At 40.3% G+C, this 21,598-nt stretch overlaps 1 protein-coding gene across 1 annotated transcript in view; it reads right to left on the bottom strand.

Moving 5' to 3' along the window:
- The window catches only part of LOC126086108 (zinc finger protein 850-like), a 90,129-nt gene extending 74,387 nt beyond the window's left edge, over window positions 1-15,742 (bottom strand). Inside the window, 4 exon segments of the mRNA XM_049902272.1 lie at window positions 8,915-9,041; window positions 10,179-10,272; window positions 14,700-14,922; window positions 15,403-15,742. Of these exon segments, the coding sequence (XP_049758229.1) occupies window positions 8,915-9,041; window positions 10,179-10,272; window positions 14,700-14,922; window positions 15,403-15,430 (472 nt within the window). The 5' untranslated portion in view covers window positions 15,431-15,742.
- Window positions 15,743-21,598: the final 5,856 nt, after the last annotated feature.

Raw genomic sequence — 21,598 nt, 5'->3', positions numbered from 1 at the left:
GAGTGGCCAGTCCCTGGAGAATGACATCATGCTTGGTAAAGTAGAGGGTCAGCTAAAAAGAGGAAGACCCTCAATGAGACTGACTGACACAGTGGCTGCAACAATGGGCTCAAGCGTAGCAAAGTTTGTGAGGATGGCACAGGACCAGCCAGTGTTTCATTCTGTTGTATATAAGGTTGCTATGAGTCGGAACCGATGCAACAGCACCTAACAACAACAGAAAACACATAACAAACAGAATTAACAAAAATAAAAATAACAAAAGCAAAAGAGACGGTATTTTAAAAAATGTTACAAGAGTCCTACGCCATAAATTTGAATTTTGTACACTAATGAATTATTTTCTACATAATATTTAAAATTATCCACAGAAGCCATAAAAGATGAAATTGACTGAACGATGGAAAGAGGGAAAATTGTCAAAGGCTGACCTCTTGCCCAAGCTGTGGCAATGAATCAAGTCACGAACCAAGGCTCCTAGAGCAAAGGTCTGAATTATGGTCTGGAGCAGGGAAAATATAAGAGGTGCCCTGCACTATTACACCAGAATTCAAAAAAAGTTTTAAAACATTAATGCGTCACATCAAAAGAACACAGTAATCACTTTAAAAAGCCAAGCCACCATTTTGATATTGTTGTTAGCTATTATGAACATGGACCCACGGCGACCTCGTGTACAACAGAACAAAAAGTTGCCTAGTTCTGCATTATCTTCACAATCACGAGCATGTTCAAGGCCATCATTCGAGTCCAGCAAGGGCCTCCATGTCCTTAATGGCTCTCCATTTCACCACACATCTCATCCTCCTCTAGCAGCTGATCCCTACTGGTGACATGTCCAAAGCAAACAAGCTGGACAATGTTCTGTTGTGATTCACAAGTTTTCACTGGCTAATTTTCAGAAGTAGATCACCAGGCCTTCCTTTCTAGTCTGTCTTAGCCTCTACTGACAGATGGGTGGTGCCTGTGCTTGAGGTGCATTGGCTGGGAATAGAACCCAGGTCTCTTGCATGGAAAACAGGAATTCTACCACTGAACTATCACTGCTCCCTCTAAAATGAGTACCTCATAGTGACAAAAAAAAAAAAAAAAAGAAGACCAGAAGAACTCACTTGTAATCAATTCAGGTGTCTAGGGAAGGTACAGGGTTAGTATGGGACAGCTTATGTCAGAAAACAAAAGTAAATTCAAAGATTAAAGGATTAGGTCAAAGGTACACAAAAATCATCATAAGTAACTTACCGTTATGTTCACGAACTGATCATCAATGATAAAAAATATGGTAAGCTAAAATATACTGAACCAGTGAAAGTCAATAAATCCATGAGACATAAGCAAGAGAAGGTCAGAAACTTTCAAGTGCAGTACTTGGGGTGGTTAATTAGTTAGAAACACTTAAAGTACATAACCAAGCATTCTTACTGCCTTCTCTCATTAGAACTACATTTCAAGTTTATCAAAGAACTAGCTCTATTTCTTGAGGGCAGCTAATAAATGTACAAGGAATGACAGGGTTAGAAAAACATTAATTCAGACAATGATTGCCAATTGTAAAAATCATTAGGAGAATCATTGTTAGATGTCAAGTCGGTTATAAAATAGAATGAAACACTGCCCGGTCCTGGGCTGTCCTCACAATTGTTGCTTCTCTTTGAGGGTCTTCCTCTTCTTTGCTGACCTTCTAACTTACCAAACATAATATCCTTCTCCAGGGACTGGTCCCTCCTGATAACATGTCGAAAGTATGTGAAATGAAGTGTCGCCACCCTCCCTTACAAGGAACATTCTGTCTGTACCTCTTCCAAGACAAATTTGTTTGTTCTTCTGGCAGTCCGTGGTATATTCAATATTCTTCGCTAACACCATAATTCAAAGGCATCAATTCTTCTTTGGTTTTCCTTATCCATAGTCGACCTTTTGGATGCATATAACGTGACTGAAAACACCACAGCTTGGCTTTTCAACATTTTAAAGACGTCTTTTCAGCAAATCTGCCCAATGCAATGCATCGTTTCATTTCTTGATTGCTGCTCCCGTGGCTGTTGATTGTGGATCCAAGTAAGATGAAATCCTTGACAACTTCAATCTTTTCTCCATTTATCATGAAGTTGTTTACTGGTCCAGTTCTGAGGATTTTTGTTGTCTTTATGTTGAGGTGTAATCTATATCGGAGGCTGTGGTCTTTCATCCTCATCAGTAAGTGCTTCAAGTCTTCTTTCCTTTCAGCAAACACAGTTGGATCATCTGCATATTGCAGGCTGTTCCTGAATCTTCCACCAATCCTAATGCCACATACTTCTTCATATAGACCAGCTTCTCGAATTATTTGCTCAACATACAGATTAAATAAGTATGGTTAAAGGACACAACCCTGATGAACACCTTTCCTGATTTTGAATCATGCAGTATCCCTTTGTTCTGTTCAAACCACTGCCTCTTGATATACAGGTTATTCATGAGCACAAGTGTTCTGGAATTCCCATTCTTCCCAATGTTATGCATAATTTCTTATGATCCACGCAGTCAAATGCCTTTGACTAGTCAATAAAACACAGGTAAGCATCTTTCTGGTATTCTCTGCTTTCAGCCAGCATCCATGTGACATCAGCAATGATATCCCTCATTCTACGTCCTCTTCTGGATCTGGCCTGAATTTCTAGCAGTTACCAGTTGGTGTACTGCTGCAACCATTTTTAATTTACCTTCAGCAAAGTTTTACTTGCGGTGATATTAATGATGTTGTTAGTTGCCGTCGAGTCGGTTCCGACTCATAGGGATCATGTGTACAACAGAACGAAACATGGCCCAGTCCTGCGCCATCCTCATGATTGTGGTTATGCTTCAGCCCACTGCTGCAGCCATTATGTCAATCCATCTCATTGAGGGTCTTCTTCTTTTTCATTAATCCTCTACTTTACCAAGCATCATATCCTTCTCTAGGGACTGATCCCTCCCGATAACATGTTCAAAGTACATAAGACAAAGTCTCACAACCCTTGCTTCTAAAGAGCATTCTGGTTGTACGTCTTCCAAAACAGATGTGTTCGTTCTTTTGGCAGTCATAGTATATTCAATATTCGTCAACACCATAATTCAAAGGCATCAATTTTTCTACGATCTTCCTTATTTGTTGTCCACCTTTTGCATGCATAAGAGGCAATTGAAAACATCGTGGCTTGGGCAAACATCTTAGTCCTTAAAGTAACATCTTTGCTTTTTAACACTTAAAAGAGGTCTTTTGCAGCAGATTTGCCCAATGCAAAGTTGTGTCATCAGTTTTTTGTACTGTAGGGGCTTGTGTGTTGCAGTGATGATGGAAGCTATGCCACTGGTATTCAAATACCAGTAGGGTCACCCATGGTGGACAGGTTTCAGCTGAGATTCCAAGCTAAAACAGAGTAGGAAGAAGGACCTAGCAGTCTACTTCTGAAAAAAATTAGTCAGTGAAAACCTTGTGAATAGCAGCAGAACATTGTCTAATATAGTGCCAGAGGTAAGCCCTTCAGGCTGGATGCCTCGAAATATAACTGGGGAAGAGCTGCCTCCTCACAGTACAGTTGACCTTAATGACATGGATAGAGTCAAGCTTTTGGGACCTTCACTTGCTCATGTGGCACGACCCAAAATGAGAAGAAACAGCTGCAAACATCCATTAATAATCAGAAAGTGAATTGTATGAAGCACGAATCTAGGAAAATTGGAAATCATCAAAAATGAAATGGAATGCATAAACATGAATATTCTAGGCATCAGTTAGCTGAAATGGCCTGGTATTGGTCATTTTGAATCGAACAATCATATGGTCTACTATGTCAGGAATGAAAAATTGAACAGGAATGGGGTCACGTTCATTGTCAACAACAGTATTTCAGGACCTATCCTGAAGTACAATGCTATCAGTGGTAGGATAATATCCATATGCCTAAGAAGAAGACCAGTTAATACAACTACTATTCAAATTTATGCACCAACCACTAAGGCCAAAGATGAAGAAACTGAAGATTTTTATCAACTTCTGCAGTCTGAAATTGATCGAACATGCAATCAGGATATTAATGATATTGTTCTACTCAGTTGATTCACCTTTCTTTGGAATGGGCACAAATATGGATCTCTTCCAGTCAGGTGGCCAGGTAGCTGTCTTCCAAATCTCCTGGCATAGATGAGAGGCACTTCCAGTGCCGCATCCATTTGTTGAAACATCTCAATAGGTATTCTGTCAATTCCCAAACCCTTGCTTTTCGCCAATGCTGTCAGCGCAGCTGTGGTTTCTTTCTTCAGTACCATCGGTTCTTGATATATGCTACCTCTTGAAATGATTGAATGTCAACCAATTATTTTTGGTACAGTGACTCTTTTTCTTCCATCATCTTCTGATGCTTCCTGCATTGTTCAATATTTTGCCCATAAAAAAAAATAGAATCCTTCAATAGTGTAACTTGCAGCTTGAAGTTTTCTTCAGTTCTTTCAGCTTGAGAAATGCTGAGTGTGTTCTTCACTTTGGGTTTCCTAACTCCAAGTCTTTGTACATTTCCTTATAACACTTTAGTCTTCTCAATCCACCCTTCAAAATCTTCTGTCCAACTGTTTTACTTCATCATTTCTTCCATTTGCTTTAGCTACCCTATGTTGAACAGCAAGTTTGAGAGTCTCTTCTGACATCCATTTTGGTCTTTTCTTTCTTTCCTATCTTTTTAAATGACCTTTTGCTTTCTTCATGTATGATGTCCTTGATGACATCCCATGATTCACCTGGTCTTTGGTCATTAGTGTTCAATGTATCAAATCTATTCTTGGGAGGTCTCTAAATTCAGGTGGGATATACTCAAGGTCATACTTTGGCTCTCATGGACCCGTTCTACTTTTCTTTAGCTTCCACCTGAACTTGTATATGAGCAATTGATGGTCTGTTTCTCGGTTGGCCCCTGGTTGTATTCTGAATAATGATATTGAGCTTCTGCAGTAGCTCTTTCCACAGATGTAGTAGATTTGATTCCTGTGTATTCCATCTGGCAAGGTCTACGTGTATAGTTACTGTTTATGTTGTTGAAAAAAGGTATTTGTAATTAATAAGTCATTGGACTCGCAACATTCTATTACACGATCTCTGGCATAGTTTCTACCAACAAGGCTGTATTTTCTGACTACTCAACCTTCTTTGTTTTCAACTTTTGCATTCCAATCACCAGTAATTATCAATGCATCTTGATTGTATGTCTGATCAATTTCAGCCTGCAGAAGTTGATAAAAATCTTCATCTGCCATATGCAGATGACATAACCTTGAATGCTTTAAGTGAAGAGGACATCAAGCACTTTCTGATAAAGATCAAAGACTACAGTCTTCAGTATGGATTATACCTCAACACAAAACAAAAATCCTCATAACTGGACCAATAAGCAACATCACGATAAATGGCGAAAATACTGAAGTTGTCGAGGACTTCATTTTACTTGGATCCACAATCAATGCCCATGGAAGCAGCAGTCAAGAAACCAAAAGTCGTATTGCACTGGGCAAATCTGCTGCAAAAGACCTCTTTAAAGTGTTAAAAAGCAAAGACGTCACTTTGAGTGAGGACTTAGGTGCATCTACCCAAGCCGCATTATTTTCAATCGCCTCATACGCATTTGAAAGCTGGACAATGAATAAGGAAGATGGAAAAAGAATTGATGCATTTGAATTATGGTGCTGGCAAAGAATATTGAACATACCATGGACTGCGAGAAGAACGAACAAGTCTGTCTTAGAAGAAGTACAGCCTGAATGCTCCTTAAATACGACCAATGTGGGACCTTGTCTCATGTACTTTAGACATGTTATCAGGAGGGATGAGTCCCTGGGGAAGGATATTATGCTTGGTAAAGTAGAGGGCCAGTGAAAAAGAGGAAGATCCTCAATGAGATAGACTGACAGTGGCTGCAACCATGGGGTCAAATATATCAACAATTGTGAGGATGGCACAGGATCTGGCAGCGTTTTGTTCTGTTGTACACAGGGTCACTATGAGTTGGAACTGACTGGATGGTACCTGACAACAACAACAGATAATTTATCTTATTTTCCCAACTGCAAATAGACATCTCTAGATCACTTATCTTATCCTCCTTACACTCAACATTCATGTCAAATTATTTATGTCTTCTCTTTCCAACAAAATTATTCCAAACACCTGTCTTGACTTACTCTCATAAATGCCCCCACCTCCCATTCTCTTTAAGTCATACTAGCCATGGCTTTCATCCAAATAACTTCACTGGAACCTCGTTCTCTTGACAAGGTCACTAGCAACTTTCATCTTGTTACATCCTATGTAGTCATTTCCTATCCAGTTAGTCCTATGAGGTAGTAACTTTCTTTAAACATTTCTTTCTATGGCAACATTTTGCCCATTTTTACCTCCTTCTATTCATCTAGAAGTGTGCCCAAGGGCTCATCTGTATTTCCTTTCCTAGGTGATGTCATCCTGTTCCATGGCTTTAAATTCCAACCGTCTGTCAATGACACCAAATTTGTGTGTGTGGTCCTAATTTCCCCACTGGATTCAGACTGTATATTCAAGAATCTACTCAACTTACAACTTAGAAGATAGTCACTTTAAGTGTAACAAATCCAAAACAGTTCTTTGGAAATTAAACCTTCAACCTACATATTACCTGTCTTCCCCCCATCAATAAACTGAATCACATTCATTCACCTGGTTAAGCCATAAACTTACTTGATTTCCCTCTTTCCCTAATATCCCGTTCATAGTCCACTAGCATGTTCCATTAGCTCTACCCCCAAAATATATCATGAATACGATATCACCTTGCACTTCTAGAGTTTTAATCCAAACACCATCCCCTCTAGACTGGACCACAAAAACAGCCTTGTACCAGGTTTTTCTAATTTTATGCTAATCCACATTCACTTCCTTTTTTACAAAAACTCCAGTGTAATCATTTAAAAACATGGCTTAAAATCACTCCTAAAAAAATCAATTTATTTTATTTTATCATTACCAACAAATCCTTATATAACCTACTGCTTAACTCATCTGTAATTACTTGCTCCCTAACTGTGCTCCAAACCATACTGGGCTCAAAGCTCACTTCCCCTCTTAGGGCCTTTATATTTGCTGTTCCCTATGCTTGAACTGCTCTTCTATCCCATATTCATGTGGCTTGAGATCACATTATATTCTTTTTTCAAATATCACCTTCTTAGGAAAGCCTTCCCTGACCATACTATCACAATTAGCTCTGCCTCCTTTATTCCCCACACTCTTATCCCGCTTAATTTTATTTACAGCACGTATCACTATATGATGTATTTTCTATTCATCTGTTTACCAGTTTATTATACATCTCACCTACTAGCACAGTAATTCCAGGAGGGCAAGGTGTCTACTGGTCTTGCTCACACTGTACTGACACAGCTAGTACAGTATCTGGTTCAGTGTAGATACTGAATAAATGTTTAATATATGAATTACCACACTTTTTGTGAATAGAGACATATATGTAAGTCTAAATTCAAAAGGGGAATTGGAATACAGTTGGTTGTATTGGGAGCAATCTTAATTCATTTCCCTGGTATCACTTTTTTTCTACAGGCCTTTGAAGGGAGCTTCTGAACTTTACAGAGGTCTACCTCCTCCCTGACCAGATGGTCTTTTTCCTCTGGTGATGGCTTTCCCTGACTCATTAGCTCTCATTCACCTTGCCCGGTTTTCTTGTCACATCCCTTAAGACCCTCCAGAGCGCCTTCCCAGGCTCCAATAAGGTGATCACAACTGACTTAGATATGGAACATCCTGCTTACAACAAAGAAATGTGACAGTTTATAAAAAACACTTTTGAGAATTTGTTAAAGTTTTACGAAATGTAGTAAAAGTAATATTGATAGAGGCTTCAGAGGAGAGAAATGTGAGGGAATTGAAAGAATATTTACCTTAAAGTGCCCAAGGAATTACAAAGCACAAAGAGACCAAACAAGCAAAGAAAGGTCTAATTTAATTTAAATCAGGCAGTATAGTGTAACACTTAAGAATACCAGCTTTGCTGCAAGATTGCCTGAATACAATACCTGTTTCAGACACCAGCTGGCTGTGTAACCTTGGGGACATTACCTAAATACAGTGTTCTCAAGCAATCTCTTCTATAAAATGGTAAATACAGGTACCTAAATAGTATGTTCTCAAGCAATCTCTTCTATAAAATGTAAAATATAGTTACCTAAATACTATGTTCTCAAGCAATCTCTTCTATAAAAATTAATACAAATGTCATAGGATTGTTGTAAGAATGAAATGAGTCAATATATTTAAAGGGCTTAGAACAGGGCAGGAAGTACATTAGTTGAGAGGAAAACAAGTAGCTTTCTGGGATGTTAAAATATCTTTTCTGGAGCATTAATGTTAAATGCAAAGTTCTTTAACCACAGAGCAAGTATAAGATAATATTTGTGGCAGGAGGTGAATATGTTCACTTTACTCTTCGATGAATTTTGTTGATTCAACACAGAAATTGTAGAGATTCTTTTGATAATCAGAACAAATCGGGACACATAGTCTTATCTGTTCTCTCTAAAGGAGGATAAGAAAATAACATAAAAATCTATAGCAATTCTGAGTTCAAATAAAATGTTATATTTTAATTATTATGTTGTATGTATCCCACAAGTCAAATCCAGCTTCCTGGGTATCAAAGAAGGTAGAAGTTACATAAAAGGCCTAAAAAAGATATAAACATCCTGAGGAATGGTGAAGGTGTTTAATGGAAATATCATATCCAACACAACAAAGTTTAATCTACTTTGAACAGGGAGAAATTCACCTAATTTGTTAAAAAGACTGTCTTGAGGTCTGCTGAATTATCAGCTGATATTACAGAAAGCATATTCAAAATTATCTGAGGTAGATTAAATTTACCCAGTGAGACCAAGTTGCTGTAGTTCTCCATCATGACATCCCAGTACAAATCCTTCTGAGAAGAATCCAGATATTCCCACTCCTCCTGAGAGAAGCTGATGACCACATCCCTGAATGTCACCATTTCCTGAAACAACAATCCCATATATTACGGGTAAAACTGATGGAAATTTTTTTGATAAAAAGAAATAAAGAACTGCATCACAGAAAAGGGACTAGATAGTAAACAAGTAGGCCAGGGGTAGAAGCAGATGATATGGGAAGTAAGAAAATTAGTGCTTCCAAACCAGACTATCTACATGTTTTAAAAGAATCTAGTTTATTCAGAGGAATACTCCTACATACTATGAGATTTAATTATCCACATGTTTATAAATCAGTAATCATGCTCTGTGGCTGCCTCATGAAATATCAGTAAAGGTGAATTTTGACATTCTTCCCATTGTACAGGAAAAATCTCGATCGTAGAAAATAGGGTAGGCACAAAGTTTTAAAATTTCTTGTAGCCCCAACTTCATCATTATGTCAAGTACCATTATTTCAGATTATATCATAAGAATTATTCCTTCTAAAAAAAAATACCAAATTATTTAGTAAACACCTTTTAGTGGCTACAGAATATACTGGGTGAAAATACATCAACCTATATTCATGGTTGGAAACCCTGGTGGCGTAGTGGTTAAGAGCTACGGCTGCTAACCAAAAAGTTTGGCAGTTCAAATCCCCCAGGTGCTCCCTGTTAGCCCTATGGGGCAGTTTTACTCTGTCCTATAGGATTGCTGAGTTGGAATCGACTCGATGGCAGTAGTAGCAGTATATTCATGATTAAGACATTTATATTGGACAAGATCTGCCCCAGTTTTGTGAGTCTATAATCATCAACACCAAATCCAATCTACCTTGTAATCTCACATCTGCAGATAAGTTCAGAGTTTGCCCATGTGTCGCCAAATGGATCCATCTGCTCTTTTTCTCTAGCCAAGAATCTGATAAAAGATGGTAAAATGCCTCCATGTAGGGATTTCATTTCTACTCTAAAACTGATCTTGACAAAAGCCTGAGCACATAGCAATGTTGAACATTATTTGGAGAATAGTCAAGAACGTGGGAGGGATACTGTTTGGCTCCACCCATCATTAGAAGGTGAAAAATGGGATGTGGAGTAAATTATTTATTAGGACTGGTTGGTAGGAAGTTTCAGAAAAATGAAATGTTCAAAAAGTGTAAACGATGCTATTGAGGAAAGAGAGAAATAACAACTTACGTGGTCCATGGGTAAAACTGCAAAGAGTTGGTCAGGGAATTCTACTTCTGGCATGACAGCGTGACGTGCTCTGTGGACCTGCTGTCCAGCAAAACTGGTGGGAAATTATTTAAAAAAACATTTAAACTGTCTGGAAACAGCCCAGTGGTCACACAGCAAACAAAGAAACATTTATGAAAGAAAAGCTACCAAAACTTGGTAAGAACCGAGAGAGTCCGTGGTGTTCAAACCAAGATCTGTGCTCTCTTTCTCCACTCCCACATCAGCAAGACAGAGATCTACTCTAGATTGGCAGTTTCAAGACCACAGGTCTCTCTTTCCAGCCCCCAGAAGGAAGGCTATCTTCTAATGAGAGACAGGAAGTCAGCATTTCTCACCCTGCCCCCAGCTACCTGTTACTAAGGATAAGTTTCTGTAAGTGTGTGTGTGGCGGGGGGGGGCTTCCTTTTCTCACCCCACCCTTACTCATGGACATGGCACCGCTGAGCACACTGGGGCCCTGACAGTCCTTGCCTCAGACTGTAATTTTAAGTATAGCTCTTACTGTGGGTCTGTGAGTCATTCCAGAAAATTATCAAACCCAAAGGAGTTGTGGGAGCCAGTAAGTCAGTAGTTAGGGAGCCCGGGGAGGGGGACTTCTGAGCTCATGGCTGGCATACTGAAGGGGTAGGGGAAAACCCTGAATCTGTAGCCTGCAGGTCTGAAGTTAGGGAGCCCAGGGGGAACTCCTAAGCTTGTGGCTGGAACCTACCTATCCGACAATCTGAAGGATGGTGCCCTTTTAACTTGTGACATCTGAGCTTGCTCCGGGTGACTATGGTCAGAGAAAGAAGGGCTGCGTGTTGTAGCTGGTGTCACAGACGTAAAAAGTGGAGATCTGATTTATGTTCATTATTATCCTAATAGTCACCAAACAGATACACAAGCAAATAACAATAACAAATTCTGAAGGTGGGGACCAGGACCCAGAGTTGCTACAACATATCCTAAAACATTCAGTTTCTAACCGCAACAGAAATTATGAGATGTACAAAAAAAAATGAAAATATGACCCACATACCAGAAAAAAATGCAGGAAAACAGAACAAAACTGTCCGTAAGAGCAAACAGATGTCATATTTATATAGACAAAGACTTTAGAGAATCCATTGTAAATAGAGTTAAAGAACTAAAGGAAACCATGATAAAAGAAGTATGATGACAGTGTTGCATCAAATCAATAACACTAACAAAGAGAAATAAGAACTCAATGAAAATTCTGGAGTTGAAAAGTACAATACCTAAAATAAAAAATTCATTGGATGGCTTCAGCAGATTTGAACTGGCTGAGGAAAAAAATGAGTGAATTTGAAGACAAAATGATAGAGATTATGCAATCTGAAGAACGCAGAGAAAAAAGAATGAAGAAAAAAGAACAGAGCCTCACAAAAATGAGAGACACAACTAAGCACACAAATATATGGGTAATAGAATTACTAAGACAGGAGAGGAAAGAAACAGAAAGATATTCAATGAAATAATGCCTGAAAACTTCCCAAACTTGTTGAAAGACTTCTGTCTACACATCCAAGAAGCTCAATGAACTCTAAGGGATCCACGGATAATGTAGGAAAAAATACAGACAGCTAAATACAAGGAGAAAACCTTGAAAGCAGCAATGAAAAAAATGACACTTCATTTACAAGGGAACTCCAATAAGATTAACAGCTGACTTCTCATCAAAACAATGGAAACCAGAAGGCAGTGAAAGAACATATTCAAAGAGCTCAAAGAAAGAAAAAAAAAACCTGTAAACCAAGTTATCTTTCAAAAAATGAAGGCAATGTAAAGGTATTTCCAAATAAAACAAAAACTAAGAGGATTTGTTTTTACGAGTCCTGACTTACAAGTCTCAGAGACCCTAGACAGTAATTCAAATCCGCAGAAAACACAGAGAGCAGTGTTAAACAAAGGTAATTATATAATTATAAAATACCGTATAAATGTATTTTTTCTTTTCTTCTCTTAATTGATTCAAAAAGCAATTATATAAAAAAATGTATATGATATATTGTTGGGACTATAACATATAGAAATGGAATATATTTGCCAGTAACAATGAACACGGAGCCCTGGTGGTGCTGTGGTTAACAGCCCGGCAGCTAACCAAAACGCTGGCAGTCTGAATTCACCAGCCACTTCTTGGAAACCCCATGGGGCAGTTATACTCTGTCCTACAGGGTAGCTATGAGTCTGAATTGACTTGACAACCACTGGTTTGAATGGGTGAGCCCCACAACAGAGAAAAACTGCTTCAGGTTAATAATTCCTTATGAGAAATTAACTTGAGCTGTAAACTTTCACCTAAAGCACAACTGAAAAAAAAAAAAAAAGAATTCCTACTCTAGGACATTTGCAAACCTGGTTTTTAAATATATTTTTTAAGTGTCCAACAAAATTAACTATGTTTTCTTTGCTCTTGATTTATAGAAAATTTATGGGGAATACTTAAAATCTTCACATAATTAGTTTTTTTTTTTTTCCCCTTGAGGACTTATTTACTGCTAGATGCTTCTCTAGGGCTTTAACCATATTAATGTATCCAATCCTCATCAAAACCCCAAAGCATTGATATGATTACTATCTACATTTTACAAGAAACTGACTATTGATCCCTTAAAATGTGGCTAGTGTTACCAAAAATTTTTATTTTCATCTTAACTAATATAAATCTAAATACAAAACTAATATAAATGTAAAATGTTTTTGTATTAAACACAACCTTATTATTTTGGTAGGACTACATTTCATTTTAACCATTGAGAATTTAGCATCCAAACTGAGAAATGCTGTAAGGAGTGGAATATGTACCAGGTTTTGAAAACTTAGTACGAAAATATGAATGTAAAATATCTCATTATTTTTTTATAGTATTACATGTTGAAATACAATTTTGGATATACTGGCTTCATAAAACACATTATTATAATTAATTTCAGCTGTTTCTTTTTACTTTTTAAAATGTGGTTGACAAAAATTTAAAAATTACATATCTGGGTCTCGTTATTTTTGTACCGGACTGTGTGGCTCTCGACTCAAGCACCATCGTACTGCACTGCATCTCAAAATCCACACCACTGTGTGATCTGAAACAAGTCACACTACTAAATCTCAACAGTTTTTTTTTTGGGGGGGGGTCACCACTCAAATCTCTTCATGGATTCTCTGGAAAAACTCCATGTCCTTATTGACATGGACCTCTCTGTGCAAAAAACCAATTGTATTCCCATTCCTAAACGACTGTAAGGAAACCCTGGTGGCATAGTGGTTAAGAGCTACGGCTAACCAAAAGGTCAGCAGTTCATATCCACCAGGCGCTCCTTGGAAACCCTATGGGGCAGTTCTACGCTGTCCTATAGGGTGGCTATGAGCTGGAATCGACTCAACAGCAATGGGTCTCTGGATCAAATGTCTGTAAAGCTGACTTTGTCACTTACTGATTGAAATCAATCAAATCATCTATTTTGCTTTGTTTGAAAATTCAGTCTGTGAATAAGATCAAACGTATCTAGTGTTACTCTACCTGACCACTGGTCTCTGCTTTAACAAATCATATTCTAAAATAGACCTCTAACATTCGCCAGGTGTACGTCTATACTATACGAATGGTTTGGAGGGGAAAAAAAAGAGCACACAGGGGAGCTGAATGATCTAGCCATTGGTATGTGAATGTTAACTGGAAAGGAGAAGAGCACTTGGAGAGGCAGAGGAGTATAAGGGAACCCACTCTATGGTCCAGTAATTAATTGGGAAGAGACAGCCTAGGCACCATGTAAATGGACAGGCCACAATTAAGCAGGGTAATTTAGGAGGAGGAAAGCAAATATTCCATGTTCTGTGAAACAAAAACGCATCTGACAGGGCAAAGAGAAAACACAGACAGACCTTGAGTTTGCTGTTAAATAAGTAGTGATGCTCTCCTCCTCTTCGTGTGCCTTCTGCAAAACTATAGTACCAGGGAGAAGAGAACTGTGAAACCCCAGGCTGGTGAAGTAAAAACACACTGTCCACCACCAGACACACCCATTATCCACAACGAACACATCCAGACGGAAGCAAGAGGGAAATCAGAATACAGCTGACTCTTCCCAGTATCAAGAGAAAAAGGTCAGCATCACTAATGCCTGGAGCTGGAATCTAAGCTCACAGCAGTTTCTAGGGGGCACAGCTCAGGGAACGCTGTGGTTCTGTAATGTGAAGAGGCCCCAAAGATCATGCAAGAATGGTTCTACCACCAAGGGATCCTACTCCTGTGCCCTCCTCGTCTTCCCAGGAGTCTGTTTTAGAGGCAAGCGCAAGCCTTAAATTCTCATCCCATGAGGTAGCATGGACTTTTCTGCTTTGAACTTTTACTCTAGGGCTGAAATTAATGACTTCCCCACTGATGACCCCTTCTCTGCAGCTGGACCCAACTGGCTACAGGGTGTCAGAACCGAAGCAGAGAATGGAGAGAAACATGTTCCAAGAAACCATGAAACTTACAACCGGACCCTGGATGGGCAACACACACTCCACCAATGCCCCTCTGTGTTAAGCACCAGGATGGTCTCTCGAGACAAGGTGCCCACATGAAGACCACAAAGGGCAAGCTTCAGTGCTGGGAGACTGTTAACACAGGCACCGGCGTCTTCACAGGCACAGGGAGACTCACGGAGGGGGCTTCTTCCACAGAACTGGAGAAATGAAACGCTACACAACCTAACTCCTACAGGTTAACAGAATAAGGGGGAAGAAAAAAATCAAAACTCCACTTCCTTCGCACTTACGGTCAGTCACAACAGCGCTGTTACACTATCACAATGTCACCTGCATCAATGTCACGGTCACACAATAGGCTTTGCCCCTACTCAGTCACACGAGCCCAATCAGGCACCAGTCAGGGCCTTCCCTGGGAGCACACATCGGGGCCCTGTCACACACACACACACGCACACACACGCACACACACACACACATTCTGTCTCTCACTCAGCTCTCTCACACACACACACATTCTCTGTCACTCAGCTCTCTCTCTCTCACACACACACATTCTCTGTCTCTCACTCAGCTCTCACACACACACACACACACATTCTGTCTCTCACTCAGCTCTCTCCCTCACACACACACACACCTCACAACGACGCCGTCACAAACAATCGCACCCACAATCATCGTAGACTTCAGCCCACGCAATACAGACCTGAGGCTCCGGGATCCACATGCCCCATCACCGTCCCAGGGGCCAGCGGCCGCCTCACCGTGAGTTTCTCCCGCAGGCCGATCCCTGGCCACTCAACTCACAGCTCACCTACTTCAATTACCACCACGACACCGGAAGGAAAACCAGACGTCGAAGTTTATTCGCGGGACCTTGGGGCCTCTGGGAAACGTAGTCCAAGGCCGAAAACGTCCAGGCGTTCGATGTGGGGAGCGGAGCCTAGCCGCCGGGAAGATCACCCAAGCCCCGGAGACTCCTGGGAGCTCCAGCCTGCCCAAAGTACGCAGGCGCCAAGGGCTCGCCCTTGATGGAGGCTTGTGGCTATAGCAAAAAAACGGAACCAAACCCGTTGCCGTCGAGTGGATTCTGACTCATAGCGATCCTATAGGTCAGAGTAGAACTGCCCCATAGAGTTTCCAAGGAGCGCCTGGTAGATTCGAACTGCTGACCTTTTGGCTAGCAGCCTTAGCACTTAACCACTATGCCACCAGGGTTTCCTTGTGGCTATAGTGTCCTCAAAAGGCTGAGGAGGCGAGTGATAGCTCTGTGGGAGCGAGGTGCAGTCGAGGAGGAAACCGGAACCCAGGCTGAAAATCTAATCGGAGCTCTGTGCTGGGTAGGACAGAGAAGGGACCCGGAAGCCCAGGGTAGACCACTGGAAGCCACGTGGGGGCGCAGGGCCGGGGGCCCGGGGCCGGGGGCGGGGGGGGCGGGGGGGGCGGGGAGCGAGGAGGGAACTGGAAGCTCCGGCTGGGGACGTTGAGAAGGTCGGAGGGAAAGAGGTACTCCCGAGTGGAAGGCGGTGGAAGGAACTGGAAGGCCAGGCCTGCTAGGGCCAGAAGAAACTGGAATCCTAGGCCAAAAAGAGCTGAAGCTGTTCCTGCAGCTTAAGCTGGGGAGGGCTTTAGTGAGAACAGGAAGTACAGCAGGCAGTTTACCTCCACTCAGGCCTATTGTGGTGGGAGAGACCAAAAAACCCAAACCCATTGCCGTTGAGTCGATTCTGACTCATAGCGACCCTATAGGACAGAGTAGAACTGCCCCATAGAGTTTCCAAGGAGCCCCTGGTGGATTTGAACTGCTGACCAGTTGGTTTCCAGGTGGAAGAAAGGGGATGCAAATGATTGACGCACTGGTAACTGGTTGGAGTTCACCGAGAGGCCCCTTGGAAGAAAAGCCTGGCGATCTTCTTCTGAAAAATCAGCCACTGAAAACTCCCTGGAGCACAGTTCTGTTGTGACACACGTGGGGTCCCCGTGAGGCTGAATGGACTCATGGCAACTGGTTATACGTGAGGCTGAATGGACTCATGGCAACTGGTTATACAGGTTATATGCCCCCAAGGAGGGCCCGGGGCGTGGCCTTTGGGCGTGATCCTAAGGGTGGGAGGGGGCTGTCGGATTGTCAGATCAGTCTCCTGAGGAAGCCTCAGCTTCCAGAACAGGACCTGGTACATAGCAAGAACTCAAGAACTTAAATGTGTGCCTGCCCTGGCACAGTTTTGTACCACCACCTTTAGAAAGTTCTCTCCTGCCATTAGTCCCAAAACAGGCAACCACAGTTCTGACTTCCGTCACCATAGTTCTGTCTGTTCAAAAATTCTAGAATTCTACTCTAGCTCAATCTAATGTATCTGAAATTCGTTAATGTGGAAACGAAACCAGACCCCGTGCCGTAGGGTTGACTCCAGCTCCTAATTTGCCACCCTAGAAGACAGAGATGAACTTTCCCATAGGGTTCCCAAAGAGCAGCTAGTGGATTCAAACTGCTGACCTTTTGGTTAGCAGCCAGGCTCTTAACCACTGTACCACCAGGGCTCTGACTGTACCACCAGGGATCCATTAATGTGTAGTTCATCCTTTTTATTTGGGAACAGTGTGCCTTTGTGTACATATGTCACAATTTGTTCATTTTCCTCTCTTGATGAACGCTTGGTGTTTCTAGGTTTTATTTATTGTGAATAAAGGTGGCATATTTTCATTTTCCTGGGCAAATAACTAGAAGAGAAATGGCTGGGTGATGGGTAAGCTTGTATTTAGTTTTCTAAGAAAGCAACAAACCTTTTAGAATGACTAGTTTTGAGTGATTTGTGTTTCCGATTGTATGCAACCGTTAAGGTAAATGGTTTCTGGGTTTGATTTTGTATTCTTTTATGGACTATCTGATAGGCTCAGTGAGATTGTGTATGTCATGAAGGGCCCATGGGATTGTGGCTGTGTGAAGTGCTGAGATGGTAGGCAACAGTGACTGTGTCTGTATATAATTTACGTCATTGCTTTGTGTGTATGTTCCATGCTGAGACTTACGGTGAATCACTGTTAGCGGTATTAATGAATGACTGAAAAACTCTGTGTGACTATTTTGTTGAGTATATATAATGATGATTTGGCCTAAAGAATTGTGACTGTTGCTAGCAGGTAAAATAAGTATGAGAATTACAAAATAAGATGTAAGCTTACCATAATTTCCAGATGACAGGATTGTATACCTGGAAACACTACATAAATGAAATCCAGTATGTTGAAAAGACTGTGACTCCATAGGTAGCACACAAGAAAAATACTTACCACCCCTGTCTGCCACTTTGTTCAGTTAGATTTGAGTGAGTTCTTTTTCCTCCTTCCTCCTGGATGAAATGATTTAATAACTTCCTCAAGGAAGAATACCTGAAATGCTTCTAATCTCAAGGTCAGTCTTGTAGTATCTAAAATAGCCATTTTCTAATTAAGATACTTACTGTAAAAATCAATATTTCAAACTTCATTTAAAGGAAATTTTTTTTCATCTTTCTGGAGCCTGCAGTGTGGAAAAATTAATATCTGATCAGTTTCTTCTCTGTGTACCCAACCCGTATTACTAAATAGTTAATATTTAGTACATTCTTAGGTGCCATCAAGTTGGTTCCAACTCATAGCAACCCTGTGTACAATAGAACGAAACACTGCTCAGTCCTGTGCCATCCTCACAATCGTCGCTATGCTTGAGTCCACTGTTGGAGCCACTGTGTCAGTCCATCTCGTTGAGGGTCTTCCTCTTTTTTGCTGACCCTCTACTTTACCAAGCATGATGTCTTTCTTCAGGGACCAGTGCCTCCTGATAACATGTCCAAAGTATGAAAGACATAGTCTCGCTATCCTTCGTTCTAAGGAGCATTGGCTGTAGTCCTTCCAAGACAGATTTGTTCATTCTTTTGGCAGTCTGTGTTATATTGAATATTCTTCACCAGCACCATGATTCAAAGGTATCAATTCTTCTTTGGTCTTATTCATTGTTCAGCTTTTACATGTATATGAGGCAAATGAAAAGATGTTTCAGAAAATGGATGCAGTGCTGGAAGTGCTCACTTGTCTATGCCAAGAAATTTGGAAGAAAGATGATCCAAACAAATGTGGAAATTATTGAACAATATCACTAATATCACACGCAAGTAAGATTTTGCTGAAGGTCATTCAAAAGCGGTTGAAGCAGTACATTGACAGGGAACTGCTAGAAATTCAAGCCCAATTCAGAAGATAGGGATATCACTGCTGATGTCATATGGATCCTGGCTGAAAGCAGAGAATACCAGAAAGATGTTTACCTGTGTTTAACTGACTATGCAAAGGCCTTCAATTGTGTGAATCATAACAAATTATGGATGACACTGGGAAGAATGGGAATTCCAGAACACTTAATTGTGTTCATGAGGAACCTGTACATAGATCAAGAGGCAGCCCTTCGAACAGAACAAGAGGATACTGCATGGTTTACAGTCAGGAAAGGTGCGCGTCAGGGTTGTATCCTTTCACCATGGTTATTTGATCTGTGTTCTGAGCAGATAATATGCGAAGATGGACTATATGAAGAATGGGGCATCAGGATTGGAGGAAGACTCATTAACAACCTATGTGAGGCAGATGACATAACCTTGCTGGCTGAAAGTGAAGAGGATTTGAAGTACTTACTGATGAAGATCAGAAACTACAGCCTTCAGTATAGATTACTCTTCAAAATAAAACAAAAATCCTCACAACCAGACCAATAAGCAACATCATGGTAAATGGAGAAAATATTGAAGTTGTCAAAGATTTCATTTTACCTGGATCCACAATGAACACCCATGGAAGCATTTCCTCCTTTTGATCAGGTTTCTTCTATGGAATGTTTGATCAAAACGTTCAGTAATGGTAGCCAGACACCATTCAGTTTTGGTCTCATGGCAAAGGAGGCAGTTGCTCCTGGAGGCAATTAGCCCCACATTCCATATCGTCCTCCTAGTCCTGACTCTCCTTCCACTGTTGCTCCAGGTGAATAAAGACCAATTGTGCCTTGGCTGGTGACTTGTAAGCTTTTAAGACAGCAGGCACTACGCAGTGAACTAAGAGGTAGAACAGAAGCACCAAACACGTTATTAGGCCAATTAACTGGGATGTCCCATGAAACCATGACCCTAAACCTGCAAACCAAGAAACCAAATCCCATGAGGTCGTTGGTTGTACATAAGCAGCCTCAGCAGCTACTCCGTTCTTTTGTCATTATTGTAAATATATCTATCATACAACTTTTGCCACTTTAACTTTTTACAGGTGTACAACTTATTGACAGCAAATACAATAATCGTCCGTGCAACCCTACCCTTAATCAATGTGATTTTTCCATCACCGTTAACCCCTTTTTCTCCCTCCCTGCTGCCCCTGGTAACCACTAATAAACTTTGGTCTGTATACTTTTGCCTTTTCTTGTCTTTTTTATATAAGTGAGGTCATACGATATTTATCCTTTTGTGAGTGGCTTATTTCACTCAGCGTAATGGGGTCCAGCTCCATCCATACTGTAGCATGTATCAAGATTTCATTTCTCTTACTGGCTAAGTAGTATTCCATCATATGTATGTACCACATTTTGTTTATCCATTCATCTGCTGATGGGCATTTAGGTTGTTTCCACCTTTTGGTAATTGTGAATGGTGCTGCAATGAACATTGGTGTACAAGTCTCTTTTTGAGTCTCTGGTTTCAAGTTTTTTTGGTATATACCTGGGAGTGCAATTGCTGGGTCTTGTGGTAGTTCTATTTTTAGCTTTTTGGGGACATACCATACTGTTTTCCACAATAGCTGTACCATTTTTGCATTTCCACCAGCAATTAATAAGGGTTCCAATTTTACCACATTCTTGTGAACACTTCTTATTATTTTTTAATCTTAGCCATCCTTGTAGGAGTGAAATGGTATCTCATTGTAGTTTTGATTTGCATGTCTGTGGTGGTTAATAATATTGAGCACTTTTTCATGTGTTTGGTGACCATCTGAATCTCTTCTATGAAATGTCTACTCAAGTTCTTTGTCCATTTTAGGATTGGGTTATTTGTCTTTTTGTTGTTAAGTTGTTGAAGTTGTATACGTATTTTGGTTATTAGATTCTTGCTGGATATATGGTTTCTAAAGATATTCTCCCACGTGGTGGCTTGTCTTTTCACTTTTTTGGTAGTCTTTTGATGAACATAAGTTTTTAATTTTTATGAGGTCCCATTTATTTATTTTGCTGTTTGTGCTTTTGTTATTTTATTAGATGATCCATTGTTGACAGCTAGGTTTGCCATTGTTGCCCCTACTTGTTCTTCTAAGAGTTTTATGGATTTTAGTTGCATATTTAGGTCCTTAATACATTTTGAATTTGTTTTTGTGTGTGGTGTGAGGCATGGATCCTGCTTCATTTTTCTGCATGTGGAAATCCAGTTTTCCCACCATCATTTATTGCAGAGACTCTCTCTCCCTATTGAATGGACTTAGCCCCCCTCCCCTTTTTTTTTTGAGGGAAGTGATAGACTCAACCATGGACTTGAAAAATCTACACCTTCGCCTGGGAATGTGGGCTGCAAATATCTGCTTTTATATTACACGTGTGATATAAGAATTCTAAGCTAAGAAATTAAAAACTAGCACAGAACAATATACAAAACCTTAAAGTTGGCATGACTCTAGTAATATCAGCAACAGACCTCAAGACAAAGTGTATTACAAGGGATACAGAGGGATACAACATGATTATAAAAGTGATTCATTAAGAATGTGTATGCTTTCATTATATATTCATCAGAAATATATATAACCTATTACAAGACCATTAAATTTCATGAAGCAAAAACTGACAGAATAAAAGATAAATCCAAAGTCATACTTGGAAAGCCATAATTACATCC

Source organism: Elephas maximus, chromosome 11 (assembly GCF_024166365.1).
Source record: "Elephas maximus indicus isolate mEleMax1 chromosome 11, mEleMax1 primary haplotype, whole genome shotgun sequence".
Classification (NCBI taxonomy): Eukaryota; Metazoa; Chordata; class Mammalia; order Proboscidea; family Elephantidae; genus Elephas; species Elephas maximus.
Note: the sequence above shows the minus strand (reverse complement) of the source record. Positions and strands in the feature narration are given on the sequence as shown.